The sequence below is a fragment of the Eretmochelys imbricata genome, chromosome 1 (genome assembly GCF_965152235.1).
Source record: "Eretmochelys imbricata isolate rEreImb1 chromosome 1, rEreImb1.hap1, whole genome shotgun sequence".
NCBI classification, from domain to species: domain Eukaryota; kingdom Metazoa; phylum Chordata; order Testudines; family Cheloniidae; genus Eretmochelys; species Eretmochelys imbricata.
Window position 1 is genome coordinate 281,379,996 of NC_135572.1, and position 21,162 is coordinate 281,401,157.

At 41.6% G+C, this 21,162-nt stretch overlaps 1 protein-coding gene across 1 annotated transcript in view; it reads left to right on the plus strand.

The window, feature by feature from the left end:
• The first annotated feature begins 6,088 nt into the window (after nucleotides 1-6,088).
• CEP290 (centrosomal protein 290) overlaps nucleotides 6,089-21,162 on the plus strand; it is a 106,480-nt gene continuing 91,406 nt past the window's right edge. The window contains exons 1-6 of the mRNA XM_077832587.1: nucleotides 6,089-6,112; nucleotides 6,893-7,016; nucleotides 7,152-7,229; nucleotides 11,650-11,719; nucleotides 12,011-12,057; nucleotides 13,189-13,332. Of these exons, the coding sequence (XP_077688713.1) occupies nucleotides 6,915-7,016; nucleotides 7,152-7,229; nucleotides 11,650-11,719; nucleotides 12,011-12,057; nucleotides 13,189-13,332 (441 nt within the window). The 5' untranslated portion in view covers nucleotides 6,089-6,112; nucleotides 6,893-6,914. The remainder of the gene's footprint in view (nucleotides 6,113-6,892; nucleotides 7,017-7,151; nucleotides 7,230-11,649; nucleotides 11,720-12,010; nucleotides 12,058-13,188; nucleotides 13,333-21,162) is intronic.

Genomic DNA, 21,162 nt, shown 5'->3' on the forward strand with positions numbered 1-21,162 from the left:
GAACCTGTCTGTGACATGTCACCTTCTGGTGATCTGCCTTACCTTAAGAACATAATTTACAATATAGATGGATAATTTTTGAAATATTAGCCAGATATGCATTTGGCAATGATTATGATGACTAGTGTGATACTGGCTGTTGGTAGAGAGCTCACATGCCACCCTTTGGTGAACTATTATGCATATATCTAACCCAGCAAATCCCTGTAAAAGTATCTGCACCCCTTGTGCCCTCTGCCAGTTGGCACCCAGAGGTTCCTAGGTCATAGATGGTGCCATTAATAGAACTTGCTTATCCACTTGTCACACTTCACTTAATGTATTGGACTATATAAACTATAATGTGTTATATTCAAGTCATATTGGATTGAACTACATCTCAACCATGCTCCAATTTCAAATAGCTACAAGGTAATGTAGTTCACCACTCTGGCTGGCTGAGATGAAAAAAATTAAGAGTTGTGTGTCATCAGCATACTGATGGCATCACAAGCCATATCTCCTAATATACCCTCTCAATGATCCTATACATACTGTACACTGAAGAAGAGGGGTAACTAAACGGAGCCCTGTATGAGATGACTTTTAGGGAACAGAAACCATTTGAGAACCCCAAGTCATGTAAAATCAGCCCCATCTACTGCCGCATAGATCCGCAGGCAAGTTGGTCAACAATAGCTCACAATCATTAGTATGCAAAGCGGCAGATAGATCTAATACTATCAGCATGGACCCACAAGCTTCATCCATTGTGATAAAGAGATCATCTACAAATACAACCAGCACAGCATGTTCTAGCAAGTGGAGGAAGCAAGTGTTGGTTTTTTTTGACTGTGCCATCGTCAATAAACTGATACTTTATAGCATTATTTGGTTTACTGCACCCAAAAGTGTCCATTGCATTTTCAGAACATATAGAAGACCCAGTCAGTGCTCCTAAGAATTTACAGTTTAAAGTCCCAATCCTATAATTGGATTAATCGTCATTCATGCAAACACAGAGGTCTTTCCACTTGACCAATTGCAAGATTGATGCCTATATAAAAGACAGGAGTTAACAAGTGGTTATAAGAAGAACAAAACAGTTGGGAAGGTAAATGTAAGATAAGAGTTACAACAAGATCATGTAGTTGCTTGAATAATTTTGTTTCAGAGTAGCAGCCGTGTTAGTCTGTATTCGCAAAAAGAAAAGGAGTACTTGTGGCACCTTAGAGACTAACAAATTTATTTGAGCATAAACTTCCGTGGGCTAAAACCGACTTCATCGGATGCATTCAGTGGAGAATACAGTGGGGAGATTTATATACATAGAGAACATGAAACAATGGGTGTTACCATACACACTGTAACAAGAGTCAGGTTTCAGAGTAACAGCCGTGTTAGTCTGTATTCGCAAAAAGAAAAGGAGTACTTGTGGCACCTTAGAGACTAACCAATTTATTTGAGCATGAGCTTTCGTGAGCTACAGTTCACTTCATCGGTTGCATCCGATGAAGTGAGCTGTAGCTCACGAAAGCTCATGCTCAAATAAATTGGTTAGTCTCTAAGGTGCCACAAGTACTCCTTTTCTTTTTGTAACAAGAGTGATCACTTAAGGTGAGCTATTATTAGCAGGAGAGCGGGGGAGGGAGGGAACCTTTTGTAGTGATAATCAAGGTGGGCCATTTCCAGCAGTTGACAAGAACATCTGAGGAACAGTGGTGGGTGGAGGGGGGGGAATAAACATGGGGAAATAGTTTTACTTTGTGTGATGACCCATCCACTCCCAGTCTCTATTCAAGCCTAAGTTAATTGTATCCAGTTTGCAAATTAATTCCAATTCAGCAGTCTCTCATTGGAGTCTGTTTTTGAAGTTTTTTTGTTGAAGAATTGCAACTTTTAGGTCTGTAATCGAGTGACCAAAGAGATTGAAGTGACTCCAACTGGTTTTTGAATGTTATAATTCTTGACGTCTGATTTGTGTCCATTTATTATTTTACGTAGAGACTGTCCAGTTTGACCAATGTACATGGCAGAGAGGCATTGCTGGCACATGATGTCATATATCACATTGGTAGATGTGCCAGTGAATGAGCCTGCTGGAAATGGCCCACCTTGATTATCACTACAAAAGGTTCCCCCCCCCCCCCCGCTCTCCTGCTGGTAATAGGTCACCTGAAGTGATCACTCTCTTTTTACAGTGTGTATGGTAACACCCATTGTTTCATGTTCTCTATGTATATAAATGTCCCCACTGTACTTTCCACTGAATGCATCTGATGAAGAAGTGATCTGTAACTCACGAAAGCTTATGCTCACATAAATTTGTTAATCTCTAAGGTGCCACAAGTACTCCTTTTTGAAGAATTTTGAGTCTCAGTACATTATTTAGGGTATCATTGCTTAATAAATATATTCATGTGTCTCATTGCTTATAAAATATATTCATTGTTTTAACAAAGCTTTTAATAACAATTGTAACCATTCTGCCACGCGGAGTTGGCAGTGACAAGGCCGGGTTCAACATCTAGCTGTTCCTTTTTCACAATACCACAAGAACCAGAGCCCCGATCCCAGTAACCTGGGAAAATTATATATCACTCGCTGGGTACCTCAGAGAGGCAATACTTCCCTCTTGCAAGCACTGAGTCTGGCATGGAAAATAATTTTTATAATAAAGAGGGGAAAAGTAACCCAGCTTTACCTTGGGAAAATGTTGCAGGCAGGTGTGACAGGTTTGGTCACAGAGATCCCCTTGGGACTGTCATCTGATGTGCTGAAATTACCTCTGAGCCTGTTTTCCCTGCCAGCTTGGGACTCCAGAACCCTGTCTTGTTGAGCCAGACCCGCCAGCCTGCTGCAACACAGACCCAGGGTCTGGACCACACCCCCAAAGCTACAGGCTTTAAGTGAAAACAGCTCAGTAGGTTACCTGTCCCAGCATCCAGACACCCAGTTCCCAGTTGGATCCAACCCCCAAATAAATCCGTTTTACTCTGTATAAAGCTTATACAGGGTAAATTTGTAAATTGTTCACCCTCTGTATCACTGCTAGAGAGAGATGCACAGCTGTTTACTCCCCCAGGTATTAATCACTTATTCTGGGTTTATTAATAAACAAAAGTGATTTTATTAAGTATAAAAAAGTAGGATTTAAATGGTTTCAAGTAATAACAGCCAGAACAAAGTAAATCACAAAGAAAAATAACGCAAAAACACGCAAGTCTAAGCCTAATACATTAAGAAACTGATTACAGGTAATATCTCAGAGATGTTCCAATAAACTTCTTTCACAGATTAGAATTCTTCCTAGTCTGGGCCCGATCCTTTCCCCGGTACAGTCCTTGTTAGTTCCAGCAGACATCTCAGGTGGTAAGCAGGGGTTTTCTCATAGCTGGCATCCCCTTGTGTCCTGCTCCACCCCCTTTTATAGCTTTGGCACAAGGCAGGAATCTTTTGTCTGTGCTTGTCCCTACCCCTACCTCATCAATGGAAAAATACAAGGGTTAAGATGGATTCCAGGGTCATGTGACATGTCACTGTAAAACCCTAGTCTCCATTCTTCCTGGGTTGGCCCACATGTACACAGGAAGTTTTGCATGTAAATAACCATTTACAACAAATTGACTAGGTCAATGGGAGCCATCAAGATTCTAAACCACCATTAATGGCCCACACTTTGCATAATTATAATAGGGCCTCAGAGTTATACTTCATATTTTTAGCTTCAGATACAAGAATGATACATGCATACAAATAGGAGGAATATGTTCAGTAGGTTATAACCTTTGTTATGATACTTCATAAGAGACCTTTTGCTTAAAGAATATTCCAGTTACAGCATATTTACACTCATAAGCATATTTCCATAAAAGATATGGAGTGCAACGTCACAGCAGAATTCATAGCATCATGAGCAACACACCCATCCCAGAGTATGTTGGGCAGTGTTTTTGCCTCTTAAGTCTGACAATCAAAAGTTCCTTTAACATACTCCTCCTTTCTCCCTCCACCACATCCCACTCTCAGTTGTTCTCCTTGCTCCTACCCCTCGCTTAGCGAGCACAGTTCAGCTGAGGGTGAAACCCTGAATCAGGGCTTGCCAAGCACAGTTCTGCTCCCACAAACCAAGGATAACAACACTTTATTAGCCCTGCACCCAATTACAAAGTGACTTGCAATCCAGCACCCGCTAAAAGTGATCATTTGGGCAAAGCAGCTCCATCATGCTGTGTACCTAGGCCAAATGGGAATGTCTACGCAAACAAGGTCAGTTGCGGAAATCTTCTTCCCTAGTTCATCACTAGATGTCAGGGTAGAATTAATTCAGACCCTGCTTACAGGGTCAAACATAAAATTGGTATCGTGAAATGAAGTAGCCTATAGGTTTGTATAAATGGGATTTGAGATGCCGAAGTCATTGGCTAATTAAGGATTAGGAAGAACAAGAGGTGTGTGGAAGGACAGTGAAGGACTGGTTGCTAGAGTGGGGCTGTTGGAAGATAATTCTGTGCTTATATTCTTGGATGTGTCCTTGCTGTGGAAGGGACAGTAAAACCCTCAATCATTTGTCTGTCTGTGGAAGTGGGCCTGTGGTTCCATTTCAGTACTATTTGTTGACATCTCATGGCCCATGTTTTCATGATGCCAATAGCCTATTTGCCTAATCTGCAGTCTCAGCCTCTTCTTCTCCTTGGTCATCTGCTACTCTGACACATCATCTTCTCTTTCTGCTTAGAATATATTTTCCCTCTTTTCACCTAATTAACTGGGCAGGACTAGCATTTCAAAAGATCATTGAATTTCTTCTGCATGGCATACTGCAGCTGTGTCTCCCTGTCATCCAGGAGAAGCAGAAGATCAGAAATATATGCATAATGCAAGTGTAGTGTCATCCTTGGAAGATGATTGATTACATAGAATATATATTTTCCAGAACACTTAGTAAACACAGAGAAACTGACTCTACAACAGTGGTGGACAACCCGCGGCCCATATTTGTTTACATTGACTGTCTGCAGGCATGACTGCCCGTAGTTCTCTGTGGCCACGCTTCCACAGGGACATGGTGGCCGCCGCTTCTCGCAGCTCCCATTGGTCGGGAATGGTGAACCGCGGCTACTGGGAGCTGCGGACGGGGTGCCTGCAGATGGTCAATGTAAACAAACTGTTGCGTGGCCCACCAGCATATTACCCTAACGGGCTGCGTGTGGGCTGCAGGTTGCCCACCACTACTGTAGAATGTTATGGTAAATATATTTTCCCACAATTCCTACATTTTTCTTTTTTATGTCATATTATGCATTTGGGCTATTAAAGGCTTTTTAATATTGGCCAATATACAAAATCAAGTAATGTAGAGCTTCTGAATGATATTGCAGTAATTAATATATCTCTTTTTCCTCTCTTCAGGTACTTTTGCTCAGTGTCTAAGGATTCCCCAATAAAACTGGATTTAAACTTGTAAAAATGATATAACTGAGATAATACATGTGAAGTACAGAGAGCTGGCAGGTCACTTACATTTTCACTGGAGGCTAGGAAAGGATGATTTGCCTCATAACTTAATTGTACAACTGGAGGAGAAAAGTTTTCATGTTGTCATCACAGACAATTCTAGGAATGCTTTGAGGAAGACAGTGGCAGCTGAGGTTGTGTGGCTGTGGAGTATAAAAAGGGAGGTTAAGTTGGTGAAACTCTAGACTGGGCTGAGGTAATGCAGAGCAAGTTGTGCCAATTCCCAGAAGTATGCATGAGATTCTGACAGCCTCAGGTGTGGGGAGTATGAGAGCTAAAAAGACATCAAAAGTCCTCTCTTTTTGTAGGCTGGGGCACATAGGAGAAGTTGGATGTTGGAGGGCAGGTCTACACTACAGGGCGAAGTTGACCTAAGTTATGCAACTCCAGCTATGTGAATAAAGTAACTGGAGTTCACATATCTTAGGTTGACTTATTGCGGTGTCTACACCATGCTAGGTTGACAGAAGACACTCTCCTGTTGACTTACCTTATGCTTTTTGTTCCGTTGGAGTACCAGAGTTGATGGGAGAGCGAATGGCGGTTGATTTAGTTGGTCTTCACTAGACCTGGTGAAATGACCCCTGGGGGATCGACAGCCACACGTCAATCCCCTGTAAGTGGAGATCAGCCCTGAGAGGGTGATTGTCATGCACAAAATATCTGTCCCAATTCCGTATGTTAGTTCACAGCAGTGGACTAAATATACTGACTGTTCTGGGGGTTTTTTTGTTTTGTTTTTTACTGCATTGTTGCCATCCTTCTAACTTAGGGCAATAAATAGATTTTAAAAAAAATGCTTGTTCTGTGTTTAAATTTAGCAGGGCCTAACTGCTGTTTTGGGGCTATTGTCAGTGCATGGTAGGAACAGCCACGGTGAATGTAATCCACAAACTCAAACCCCCTTATGGAGATAGTACAGACATTTCTCACCATGTCCAATACAATGGCAAGCCACTGTGACACATATAGACAGGAGAGAAGCTCCATGTAGATGGACTTACTGTTTCACATTCTTATTACCCTCACAATAGACTGGCCAGCTTTCAGATCAACTACTGGATTTTATGGATACAGGCACAGTAAGCAAAAAGATGAGGGTCGTAGCCAGCACAAGAATTTTGCTGCCTTACAGAAATGGGTGCTGGATAATCAGATGTTCGGAGTACAATTCTTGGGTGTTATATAAGAGATTTTCTGTTGCCACAGGCAGATTTGCCTTCTGGAATATCTGCTTCAAAGATCGCAATGTGGTCACTGAGAAACACAATGTACTGCATTATGAGATTGGTGGATGGTTCTTAGCATCAGTCTCTGCCATTCACATGGTTGCTTTTGACAATCATAGCTACAAGTTCGTAAATAGTACTGATGTTTAATTATTTTGTTGTTACAGGAAAAACTATTTTAAATTCAAGATGCCACCCAATTTAGATTGGAAGAAGCTTATGAGAATTGATGCTGACGATCTGCCTCGTCAAGAAGAACTGGCAGATAGTTTGCTGGTGACTGTATCCAAGGTACTTTAAGTGAACTTTAATAGTTTTATTATTCATCTTTAATTAACCTGAACTGGTATAGTACGTGTGTAGTGTTAAGTGTGTTTATTTAATTTTCTTGATGTTTAACTAAACCATATTCTCGTCTGTATTTAGGTTGAAGGAAATGACTTAAAAGGTGAAAATCTTGAACATGTGGTACATCTTTTTAAAATTACACAGTCACTAATGAAGGTTTGTATTGATCTTATTTTTTAAAACAACATGACTTTTTAAAATGCATTCATGTATTTATTTTTAGATAAAAGTATTTGTTTCCATTTTCAAGTGGAAGCTCAGGGCTTAGTTCTTTTTTCATACATCTTTACACATGTAACTCCCATATGTACTGGAAGATACACATACTTTGTTGCTTTACATAAGTGCTTCTGGGAGTTCTATGTGTGTATGATGAATGTAAAAACAGATTGTGTAATTAAAAGAGCCTGCTTTTCCAGACAGAGAAATACAAACACAAATCTCAAACAATTTTTAGGTGCTGTAAAATATCTTAAAAATTGTTTTTCTGTAACATTTGTGGCACATAAAAATACATGATGATGTGGTGCCAGTTTGATTGGTACTAGTTTGGAATAACCTTCAAAACTTGAGTGTCAGCACTACTCATTAGGAAGGTGGTGTGAGGTTGAAAGGGATAGTTTTAAATTGTTGGATGCCAGGTAATTTTGTTTGAAAAATTGCTAACAATATTTAGTTTAGAGAAACAAGGAATTGTAGGTGAGCTCTTACTAATTGTTTCTCTTATTGTCAGTTCCGGGGTCTGGCTCCCCCTTATGTAGTCACAGAGGTTCTTTTTCATACCTTACAGGACACCATGATCAAGACCAAGCAAAATAATCACAGTTGTTAATCATGGCTATTTTATTATTAAAGAAAGATTTAAAAAAATAAACCAAACTGCACAAATGACTGAACACAAATGATAAACTGGTTACTTCTGTTACAATCTTTTTTGCATGTCTCTCTGTGGAAAGCTATTAATACCCTTGTGCGTGAGCCATCTCAGGGGGCAGGGGCGCTTTTCTCTTGGTAAGCTAAGACCAAAGTATATTATTTCCCAAATTATTGTGAATTAAGTTTTAGCATCTTATTAGATACTTAAAACAGTTCATCTGAACAAAATAATTTGTTAAAGGAAGTGAAGCCTGTTAATTATTAATAACCTAAACAGTTTATAGTTGGGTAAAGTAAGCAATCTTAGCTAAATCCTATGAAATTGAAGAAGATATTTAAATTAGTTACTCAGAAGAAGCCATTTAAGGATCTGTCTTAAAACAGGCCACTTATGAAAATTAAGAATTTTAGATCCAGTTGCATCCCACTATTTCTCTGTTTCACCCTCTCCAGAAATACAGAGTCTAACCACTTGGTGATTAACTTGGTGTTAGCACTGGTTTACACTATGAACTTATGTTGGTATAGCTACATCTCTCAAGGATGGAAAATTCATGCCCCTGAGCAATGCAGATGTACGGACTGAACTCCCGGTGTAGAAAGTGCTATGTCGATGGGACGGTTTCTCTCATCAACATCGCTACTGCCTCTCGGGGAGGTGGAGTATGTAAGACGACAGGAGAAGCTCTCCCGTCGATGTAGTTAACATCTTCTCTAAGCTGTATGTATAGACACTCCTATGTTTTCTAAGTTACAACAGTATTTCAACAAAATCAGTACAAAAGTTTTAAATCTAATCACTTACCAGTGTATTTAGTGAACTTGCTCTCACCAATCCATGTTGAAGTCTTCGGGAGATCTTCCTTGAGTTGGTTTCTTCTTGAGTTGTCTTTGTTTTTCTTATCTGTCTGTAGCAACTTACTTATGGAGAGCTGTGTCTGAACAGGGTGACAGAGGGGGTGTGTGATGGAGGCTCACTTCAGAGTTTCTATACCCTTCTTCCTATTTTCATGAAATTATAGAGAACATACCTCTTTCAGGTTTGTTTCGTTTCAGAGTTGGCTGCTTACCCTTTCATTGACTTCATTCCATCAGGACTGGCTTAGGTGACACTCTTCAACTCCTGACAGTGCAGTCTGTTTAATGTCCTTTAATTGTCTTGTGGCAGGAAAGCATCAGATAATTTTTCAAAGCTTGTTTCTTTTTATTCGTCCATTCTCTGAGATAGTCTTTCAGTTTTATGAAAGTTTGACAGGAAATGAAAGTCTGTTTTCAAAAAGTCCAAATATTCTTGTTTTTTATATGAGAGTTTTGGGTTCTTAAAAGTCTTTTAAAATTAAATAACTTTGAGAAAGTCTTTAGCTTAAGTTGTTGATTCTATGTGACAGTTTTTATAATGATGGATTTTCTTGTCTTCCTGAGTTGGTTGAGGGTTTGCTTGTGCACTGCCAGTAATTAATTTATTATCCATTAGTATAAACATTGTTTACATAAATGGCTTCTTACTCTAGTTTGCAAGATCATTTGATTCCATGTTGGAACATAAAACATTTTATCATTTACATAGTGTGACCGAGGTCCCGGGGGGCCGAGCTGAGGTTACTCAATTAGGGCAAACTGCAAAGAATGGGGCAGACAATCCCCAAAGCTGGTGGTTATTCCAATACTTAGATCCACCAAGCTAGCCACAAAACAGCTTCTATAATATCTTACTGGTTATGCAGAAGCCAAAATGCTAGCTCCCTTAAAAGCAACCCAACCTTTGGGCTCTCTCCCAGACAGCCAAGTTCTACCAATCCCAAAGGATCGGACACATTACCTCTCAGGTTAATGAATATTCCAGAATTTACCCAAATACATGCTTACAGCTAATTCTTATTAACTAAACTAAAATGTATTAATAAAGAAAAGAGAGTGTTGGTTAAAAGGACATTATACATACAGACCTGAGTACAGTTCTGAGATCAGTTTCATAGTAGAGATTGCTTTCGGAGTAGCAGCCGTGTTAGTCTGTATCCGCAAAAAGAACAGGAGTACTTGTGTCTCTAAGGTGCCACAAGTACTCCTGTTCTTTTTATAGTAGAGATTGGGAGCTTTGGAGCTGCAAAGAGTTCTTTCCGAGTTAGTCCATAGCTTATAATCCAATGTTCATATCCAGGATGATCCAGGTGGGACTGGAGATCTCAGTTTTACGACTCAAGCTTCCCCTGAATAAAGCTCAAGGAGATCTGAGATAAAAAGGATCAGGACCCAAGAGTCCTGTGTACAGTTCCAGGCCTTCTTTTGACAGCACGGAGTCCTCAGGTGACCAATAGGCAATCATCACAACTTTGAAATAGACCTATTTCCTAAGCATCACCTGTAATTAGATACACGGATTAACATAAGGCAGTTGCCTATCTTCCACCATTCACAGATGATCTGCTATATACTTAAAAGAGAAATCGATACAGTGATATTACTATATTCACAGTTCATTTAAATGTTAAGATCTCCTTTTGATCTCTCAATTCACAGAATACAACATAGACAGGAACCGTCTGATTACATTGTTAATTTCTAACAATATATAGGTAAACATAGACTACTACAATTACTGTCTTCTTCCAGTTCTTTAACAATAGAAGTTTACATTTCAAAGCTGTAGTCTATCTAACATTGCTTTGTTAGCTACGTGTAAGGAATAGCCCTAATTACCACTTACATACTTTCCTAATATGTCTTTAAAGGTAGAATTTACGCTGATAGTTGCTTAACCCTTTCTGGCCCAGCGTCACACATTGCACATGACATTAGGAGCTGTATTAGGCGCTTTGCATTTAGCTAACATATTTGCAACTATCCATTTCACAAAGGTGTTTTTCATTTCAACATTTTAAGAAATAAACAAAAGTTTAAAACATCTCCAGCTGCACATGTTATTCTATAAAGTTTTTAGGAACACAGGTTTTCTTGCAAGAGGGTGGGGGTTATTAGAGCTCACTGTACCTAGATTTATTGCTCTGATAATATACCCTACATTCATTTTTACAGTTAGCCCTCTACTTAAAACATTATTTTACATGGTCTGTGCTTTTGAGGTATGATTGATGTTGGGAGAGAGAAACAGAAATCTTATGGAATTTCTTAGAGTAGTTTTAACATTTTGAAACATAACTAACTAAACATATGTATTCTTATATTTTCAAGCATCCTGGGTATAACATTCTTGTAGCTATATCTTAATATTCAGTAATGGTGCAGACAAGTTTGTAACAACTTTAAAATTATTTTATAATTTATTATTGTCATTTTTTGCATCAATATTGAGGTATCTCGCTCCATCCCAAAACCATGCTTGTGAAATCTTTATATCACACTATTTGTATTCTATCATAGATGTATTGAAAATGGCAGTGCCAACCAGGTTACAAAGTCTGTTTTTTGTAGGGACCTTTTCTATAGTTTTCAGGGTGTGTGCTTTTGAGTACGTAAGGTTTCTTTATTGTTAGTATAATTCCTGTGAAAAAATACCTAGTGTGGCCTAGTGAATAGAGCACCTGCCTGGTGCTTGGAGGGTATCTGGTTCTATACCTGACTCGACCACTGGTTTGAATGATATTCCATTAGTTCTAGAATGAGATTTTGTGGAGATTATCACCATCTCATAAATTCGTCTAAAGGTAAATCTTTTTTCTTACTATGTATATTTTTTTGCTAGATGAAAGCCCAAGAGGTAGAGCTGGCTTTAGAAGAAGTTGAAAAAGCTGGGGAGGAGCAAGCCAAATTTGGTGAGTAACTCTTCTGAATAAACATTTTAAAAAAAATAGCTATGCACAAAGTGACTTATTACCTGCGGGTCTATAACTAATAAAACATTAGGCTTAATTAATAACTATGGGTGGAATCCTGTCCACATTGAAAGCAATGGTAAAATTTCCATTTATTTCAATGGGGACAGGATTTCATCCCGATATTGATAAATGGGAATGAAGATTGCTGCTGTTACTGTAGTTCTCATAAGTATTTCCTTTGCTTAGAGGTTTTGGATAACCCAGTATGTCCTATTTTTATTTCAACAGAAAATCAATTAAAAGCAAAGGTTCTGAAACTAGAAAATGAATTAGAGGTATGTTTGTTTTTAAACTAAATTAGTTTCTAGAGCTCCAATGGTATTTATTCTCTGTGAACTTGGGAAGCGGCATGGGCCTGCTCTAACCTATAATCCTGTAGACCCTTCAGTCTACTCCCTGGATTCAGCTCATGTCTGAGTTCTTTAGTCGACGTGGGATAGAGAGTACCAAGGGGAAGCCTCTGTCGGAAAGAATTCAGGCCTCCGCTTCTGTGTACAGGCACAAGCAAAGCTAGCAAAAATCATGGGTCTCATATACCTCCTGGAAGCTGGCTCTATTAACCTTTATCCACACTGGAGACTGACTGCAGGTTGTGACAAATGACACATTTTTATATTATCTCTTAGTATCAGACTTCTAAACCCTATTATTTCTTACCCCAACTATGCCTCCATGATATGTTGAGGAAATAAAGCTCCCTATCTACCCTACAGGGAGGGTGGGCAGGACAGCCGAAGAAGCAAGAGACTTGTGTAGCACGGAAAAAATTTAAATTTTAAGAGAGGGGAGTATGAGAGCCAACTGGATACCAGTCCTCCTCCCAACTGGGCAGTGGGATGGAACAAACCCAAAGAGGGAGAGGGGCCTGACTCCAACCTGTGCTTTCCTCTCTCCTATCCCCCTGGGAGTGGCAAATCCCCTGTTTAGGTTCAACTACACACACACACAGACACACACACTCACTCTCTCTCTTTCTCTCATTGCCGATTCTCTAGGCTTTGGATCAGACACTTAGGCCTCAGTGAGGGTAAATGCCTTTGACATGCCTGAAGAAATTTGTTTCACAAATAAAAACAGTGCCCACTGCTGAAAGAGATGTATTTGACATGTATGGTTGTTAATTTCAGTATTAATTTGGAATATGCACCAAGTACATGTCGGCAGAGCACTGTGTACGTATGGAGATCTCTAGGGAGATCTTTATTTTAATAACTCTGAAGATTTGTGCTCAAGTAATTTTTGTTGTTACTAAAACATTAGATGGAAACATCACCCATTATCTTACTTTTTTTAAACTGTTTGCAAACGTTGTTACTTCCATGCAAATAAATCTGTCTCACTAGCTGTCCTGCATTTTTAATTTGAAGAAAAAATGTACATTTGTTAGTTTTTAACATTCTTATAAGATGGCACAGCGAGCTGTTGGTGGTCGTGATACTCGGTTTTTGCGTGATGAGATCCGTCGGCTGGAAAAGCAATTGGAACAAAAAGACAGAGAATTAACAGATATGGAAAAGGAGCTAGAAAAAGAGAAGAAAGTTAATGAACAGGTAAGAAATATTTTATTCCGTTACACAGCTTCTCCCTGAATTCATTACTCACGGGCTAATGAATCCCCCCACCTGGAATTCGGAATGGTTCCAATGTTGTTGCTGGAATTTCCAGGCCTAAGCTCCATCCTTCAGCTCCGGCCACCAGATTTTTGCCTCCATAAGTGGAACAATTTGGCAGTTCAGTTTCTTCCAACCATTTGTGTAGAAATCTTTACTTTTAAGAGGGTAAATTATACCCTGCCTGTTCTCAGCCAGCCAACCCTGGCACTAATAGGATATGGGACTCAGTCAAACGGCATGTCTGGTACCCACCTTGTGACTCTAACACAGAAAAGCCCAATCAGGAGCATTTTGGGTGAGAGTCTAAGGACAAGGAAAAGCTACCCGGCCAGCTCAGGGGCTGAGTCCCTCAAGAGACCTGGACTGAAGGGGGAAAAATCCTGAAAAGTTAGAGTGCACCTCCCTCAGATACAGAAGTGGGTCTTCAACCCCCTGGGGAAAGAAGCAGGCTCTTACTCAGTTCCCTTTTTTCCCAATATGAATTGAGAGAATTTCAACAATACTCAGAGTAGGTCCTGCAAACTGCAGAGACTCCAGATGCAAAAAGGCAAAAGCAATTGTGTCCTTCCCAAGGCAGTAATTCATATTTTTAATGAACAAGTGTGGTGAAAATCAGGAGTTGAACCTCTTCTCCTTTGCCTTCCTCTGCAAGAGTGTTTGCGAGGCTTTTCCCATACACAGAGGCTCTCACAGTGCTCTGTATCTTGTCACTGCTCCTCTCCCACCCTGCAGCATGTCTGGGCCTGCAGGGAAGCTTGTTCCTGTGCAGCCCTACCACGGGCTGCAGCCTAATGAGAATTGTGGGTGTCTGGCTTTCAGCCCAAGGACCATTGCAGAGCCAGGAAAAGGAGCACAAATTTCAGGCAGTTTAGGAATGGGAATTGTGCCTTCTGATCATCCACCATAAACCCTTGCTCTGCCCAGGAAAGGGGCACAGACTCTGAGCGGCAGAGATGGGCCTGCCTTTCTCTCCCCACCCCTCACCTGCTCCAGAGACTGACTCCATATTAGGAGCACTTCAGACAGTCAGACTAGAACAGAGGCACAGAAGAATTGCATTCACCATGAACTGCAACTTCATGGGATTACAGAAGGGTAAGTGAGAAATGCCTCCCACTGTTCAAAACTATCCTGATTTAGTGAGTAAAGCCCTGATTCGTACACAGTTGCTCTTAGAATACTTACTTGAGTGCTAGCCAGCATGGGGGGAGTAATCAGGCAGCTTTTCAGGTACGTCTATGGAGCCTGTAGCAGCAAGCCTCCCAACCTGGGTCCACAGCCTTAGGCTTGCGCTACTACACTAGAATAGGTGTCTAGACAGCACTTTATAGTTGTGACTCGGGCTATAGCTTGGGCTCTGAAGTCCACTCCGCTCCCGAGGCTTCAGAGCCCAGGCTTCAGCCCAAGCTGCAACATCTCTACAGCTATTTTTGGTGTGGTAGCGCAAGCCTGAGTCTGGGAGGCTCGCTACTGCGGGTTGTGTAGACTTGCCCTGAGCCTCCTGGGACATCCAGCAAGCTACTTCCACATTCAAGTTATGTGTACAGTACCATTCTCCGGTGTGTGTTCCCTATGCCAGGACGAATAGTGAACTACCTTCCCCCGGTAAATGGCTAGGGAATTAAGTACCACAAGTACATCACAGACAAACTAAACAAAATCTACGGGACTTTTTCGGACTTATGTCAGTGGCTTTCAAATAACTCATTAATATTAAATATTTTCCTTTCAGTCATTATTAGATCTATATTTTCCCATTGATGCCTCCTTTGAAGGCATCATAAAATCCAAATGAGGACACCTGATTAAACCAAATGTGAAACTAAAATATTTATATAAAACATAGAAATTTCATAAATTTGAGGAGCCTAAGGTTGGTGCAACAATAGCTTTGCTAGTCAACAGCCTAGTCAGAAGGGGACTTCTTCCAAAAGACCCCATAGACCAGGGATTTTCAAACTGGGGGTTGTGACCCCTCATGGGGTTACGAGGTTATTACATGCGGATTTTGAGCTCTCAGATCTGTGAGTGGTGTGGCTCGGGCTGTCAGCCCTGCCATTTGCAGGGCTGACAGCCCAAGCCCCGTCATGCACAGGGCTCACAGCCCAGCTCCACCGCCTGCCCCACTTTGCCTCCAGCCCTGCTCTGCCTCCAAAGAAAGGACACCAAAATAGAAGTTCGCTCAGGGCGCCATTTTCCCCAAGGCTGGCCCTGGGATTGAGACAACATTAGAGGGCTTAATGATTCAGTGGCTGAAAAGCTGCATTAAACCACAGACCAATCAGAACACTGAGATAGGCACCAAAAAAAAAATGTATAATTTAAGTCAGACACACAGACACACATTTTCTCCTGAAAATAATAGCCACATCTACTGCTAAAACCAGTATGTTCAGCCTCAACTTGATGAAATTACTGATGTTACTAACTGCATTCCTACGATATGTAAATGCTTTGGATGTTAAAGATGAATTCTTATTCTGTGAACAACTTGAAACAACCACACCAGCACAGGGCATTTTCAATAAGGTGAATGCCTTTTCCGAAAGCAGTGACAATAAGTAGAAAAATCTTTTGTTAGTCTATGTACTGATGGTGCTCCAGCCATGGTGGGTGTGTGGTCTGGCTTTCAGCAGAAGATAAAGTGCGTGTCACCTAATGTGATTGTCACTCGTGGAATCCATTGTCAAGTCCTAGCTGCAAAGACATTGCTAATGTGCTTTAATGCTATGGTGGATGTTGTATGCTTTGAATAGTCATCTTTTTCAAGAGCTCTACAAGGAAATGGGTGGTGAATACGAAGTTCTGCTTTTCCACACTCAAGTCGGGTGGCTTTCTAGAGGACGCGCATTAAAGCACGCTTTTATACTTCATGAAGAGATGGAGGAGTTTTTCCTGCAAAAAGAGAAACAAGAGCTGAACAAAATGTTCAGTGACAAGAAATGGCTTCTCTGCTTAGCATACCTAGTCAATATCTTCGGTAGTCTTAATGACCCTCAGTCTGTCACCTCAGGGAAAATGTTCAATATTAATAGACCTGACTAATAAAATCAGAGCCTTCCAGATAAAGTTGGATCTGTGGTGCAGTAATTTGGACACAGACAGATATGGCATGTTTCTCACACTTTCCTCATTCAGCGAGGAGAAGGAAGTCAATGTTGATAGCACTCTCAAGTCAGTTATTACTGAACATCTGAAAGCCCTTCACGAAGAGTTCTCACACTACTTCCCAGTGCTACCAGAAGCACTTCATTTCCTGGTGAAGAACCCTTTCAGTGTGATGGCTGAGCAGTTATCTACTGAGGATATTCATGCACAGGAACAGTTTATCGACATGATCAATTATGACGAAGTGAAACCAAAATTCACACAGCTGCCTCCAAACCAGTTCTGATGTTCAGTTGCAAGTGAATACTCACTGGTGTCTGAAATGGTCTGGAGAGCCCTTCTGCCATTTCCCACTATCTATGAATGCGAGAGTGGATTCTGCAGCCTTCTCACAATAAAGACAAAATCCCGAAACCAGTCTGATGTAAAGGACAACATCAGATGTGCCTTTTCTAACACAACGCCAAGAATAAAACTTCTTGTGTCAAATAAACAGCATCATCCATCTCACTGATTTTCTTTCTGCTTATGATGATGCTTATGCTTAAGGTGATTAATTGCTGTTAAGTATTAAAATGAAATTCTACTTAATAGTAATTTAAAAATAACTTCAGTGCTTCTAACAATAATTCAGTAGTCTTAATTTAAAAGCAGTGAGAAACAATTTCAATATTCATTTAAAACAATAGGGATATAAATTTAGAATTTAAGATAGTGTTAAATCTATTAAGTGTTTTTAATTTAAGGGGGAGGGCCGCACTCAGAGGCTTTCTGTGTTAAAGGGGTCTCCAATACAAAAAGTTTGAGAACCAGTGCTATAAACCATAAGAGTGATGACACAGTGCACATCAGTTTCAAAACCCTCAGCTATCGCCTTTCAGACCAAAGGTTTTTCATATACTTTGCAAGGAAAGCCTACTCTATGGCAAATGAATGGCCCATGGACTTGGGGTATGATTCTTGCTTGGAGTGAGACGTCTTGGTTCTGTCTTGGTCAAGCCCTTGATATGATTTGTGTCAAGCAATGGGTTTTAACTTGGTGATCAAAAGGAAGCCATGTTACATCCACAAATCGCCATCATTTATCCTAAATGGCTATCTTATGAATGCAGACTTACAGGTGAGGAGCTAGTGGCGGGAAACAGAGAAATTATCAGATGAGGTTGCAAAGAGACCTCAACGCTCACTGTCAAAGCCAGCATAGCAATCCGTTGTTTGCTACCAACCCGAAGGGCATCCAAGAAGGGGCTATTACCATGGAAGAGAGAAAAATATGGAGCAGAAGTTTCCAAGGAAACTGACGGGATCCATGGGGTGCAGCCTGGGACTGTGGGACCACTGGGACCCCTTAACTCTCCAGCCTGAGCGGTCTCTCACAATGCTTTGCTAATGACAAGCAGAAAACCCTTCCAGATGCTGTTATCACTCAGCATAATCGCATGTGGAGCCCCACATCCAGCTAGATTGCATGAATGCTCCCAGAGCCACTCATGAATCACACAGAGAAAGGTACCAGCCAAATCCTCCGAGCTCCCAGCTTTGTACCTCAGGAATATACTGTCTTGCACTGCTCAAGGCCCTTTATAGAGCAATGCAAGTTTATTAATTGATTCACCTCTTCATCAATGGAAAGTGGATATACACCAGTCTCTGTGACCTGAGCAGATTTGCCAAGCACTGCAGGCAAACTCACTGGTAAAGATAAACAGTAAAACAAGTTTATTGATTACAAAAGATAGATTTTAAGTGATACAAGTGATAGGCAAAAAGTCAGAATGGCTACCAAAATAAAATATAAGCATGCAGTCTAAACCTTAACCCTTATCACACTAGACAGTATTTAGATGAAGCAATGTTCTCACCCCACTGGACCTTACAATCCTTAATGTACAGGTTTGTCTCTTAAACCTGGGGCAGTCTCCTCCGTTGAAGTCTTCACTCTTCTGAGCATTCTTGTTGCTTGCAGCGTAGGTAGCAGGAGGAGAAAAGGAAAAACATGGGTCTACTGTGTTCTGTTTTATACCCTTATGGTATGTCTACACTACGAAATTAGGTCAAATTTATAGAAGTTGGTTTTGTAGAAAGCGTTTTTATACAGTTGATTGACTGCCAAGGTAGCCCGGGATGGGTGGTGGAGCAAAGAAGCACCAGGATGGGTGGTGAAGGAGGGAAGGACAAGGCCACACAGCACTTTAAAAGTTTAAAACTTTAAAACTTATTGAATGCCAGCCTTCTGTTGCTTGGGCAATCCTCTGGGGTGGAGTGGCTGGGTGGCCAGAGGCCCCCCCACCGCGTTCTTGGGTATCTTGGTGAGGAGGCTATGGAACTTGGGGAGGAGGGCGGTTGGTTACACAGGGGCTGTAGCAGCGGTCTGTGCTCCTGCTGCCCTTCCTGCAGCTCAACCATATGCTGGTTTGATCCTCCAGCATATTGGTTTGATCCTCCAGCAGTCTCAGCATTGAATCCTGCCTCCTCTCATCACGCTGCTGCCACCTTTCAGCTTCAGCCCGCTCTTCAGCCCACCACTTACTCTCTTCAGCCCGCCACCTCTCTTCCCGGTCATTTTGTGCTTTCCTGCACTCTGACATTGTCTTCCTCCATGCATTCATCTGTGCTCTGTCAGTGTGGGAGGATAGCATGAGCTCAGAGAACATTTAATCACTAGTGCGTTTTTTTCGCCTTCTAATCTTTGCTAGCCTCGGGGAAGGAGAAGATTCTGTGATCCTTGAAACACATGCAGCTGGTGGAGAAAAAAAAAGAGACAGTGGTATTTAAAAAGACACATTTTATAGAACAATGGGTACACTCTTTCACGGTAAACCTTGCTGTTAACATTACATACATAGCACATGTGCTGTCGTTACAAGGTCGTATTTTGCCTCCCCCCACCGCGTGGCTATCCCCTCAACCCTCCCCCCTCCCCGTGGCTAACAGCGGGGAACATTTCTGTTCAGCCACAGGCAAACAGCCCAGCAGGAACGGGCTCCTCTGAATGTCCCCTTAAGAAAAGCACCCTATTTCAACCAGGTGACCATGAATGATATCACTTTCCTGAGGATAACACAGAGAGATAAAGAGCGGATGTTGTTTGAATGCCAGCAAACATACACTGCAATGCTTTGTTCTACAATGATTCCCGAGTATGTGCTACTGGTCTGGAGTGGTAAAGTGTCCTACCATGGTGGATGGAATAAGGCTGCCTTCCCCAGAAACCTTTTTCAAAGGCTTTGGGAGTATATCCAGGAGAGCCACTAATGCCAGGGCAAATTAATCATTAAACATGCTTGCTTTTAAACCATGTATACTATTTTAAAAGGTACAGTCACCAGAGGTCCCTTCTTTGCCTGGCAGGTCCGGGAGGCATCCTTGGTGGGTTCGTGGGGTACTGGCTCCCGGTCCAGGGTGAGAAACAGTTCCTGGCAGTTGGAAAAAATGGTTTCTCCGCTTGCTTGCTGTGAGCTATCTACAACTTCATCATCTTCCTCATCCCCAAAACCTGCTTCCGTGTTGCCTCCATCTCCAGTGAAGGAGTCAAACAACACGGCTGGGATAGTGGTGGCTGAACCCCCTAAAATGGCATGCAGCTCATCATAGAAGCGGCATGTTTTGGGCTCGGACCTGGAGCGGCCGTTCACCTCTCTGGTTTTCTGGTAGGCTTGCCTCAGCTCCTTAAGTTTCACGTGGCACTGCTTCGAGTCCCTGTTATGGTCTCTGTCCTTCATGCCCTGGGAGATTTTGACAAATGTTTTGTCATTTCGAAAACTGGAACGGAGTTCTGATAGCATGGATTCCTCTCCCCATACAGCGATCAGATCCCGTACCTCCCGTTCGGTCCATACTGGAGCTCTTTGCAATTCTGGGACTCCATCATGGTCACCTCTGCTGATGAGCTCTGCATGGTCACCTGCAGCTTGCCACGCTGGCCAAAGAGGAAATTGAAATTCAAAAGTTCGCAGGCCTTTTCCTATCTACCTGGCCAGTGCATCTGAGTTGAGAGTCCTGTCCAGAGCGGTCACAATGGAGCACTCTGGGATAGCTCCCGGAGGCCAATACCATCTAATTGCGTCCACAGTACCCCAAATTCGACCCAGCAAAGCCGATTTCAGTGCTAATCCCCTTGTCGGCGGTGGAGGAAGGAAATCGATTTTAAGAGCCCTTTAAGTCGCAAAAAAAGGCTTCGTCGTGTGGACGCAGGTGCAGGGTTAAATCGATTTAATGCTGCTAAATTCGACCTCAACTCCTAGTGTAGACCAGGGCTAAGTCCATTTGCTTGCAGAACACCAGACATGCCTGGACTTATGGGCATTGCTGAGTCACCAGTCAAGGTTGAGCAATTCCCCTGGTGTGGCCTTGTGCAAATGAGTCATTGAACTGTAACCCTTGCAGGACAATGGCTATTGATGGTTGTTTGACACCCGCCTGGGTGTTGGTTAGCCCCCTTGTCCTTGTCTCTGGGGATCTAATACCTGGACGATTCCCCAACTCTCAGCATGTTTTAGTGAGAATCATACAACACATTCTCCTAACTTCATATGCATTAATGATGTATATATTTAGATGGAACAGTGGGTTTTAGCGGATCATAACCTTTCCCCTGATACCTCACATGGCCTGGTTTATATGCAATATCACAATTATATACAAATGAGGAGTATGGTG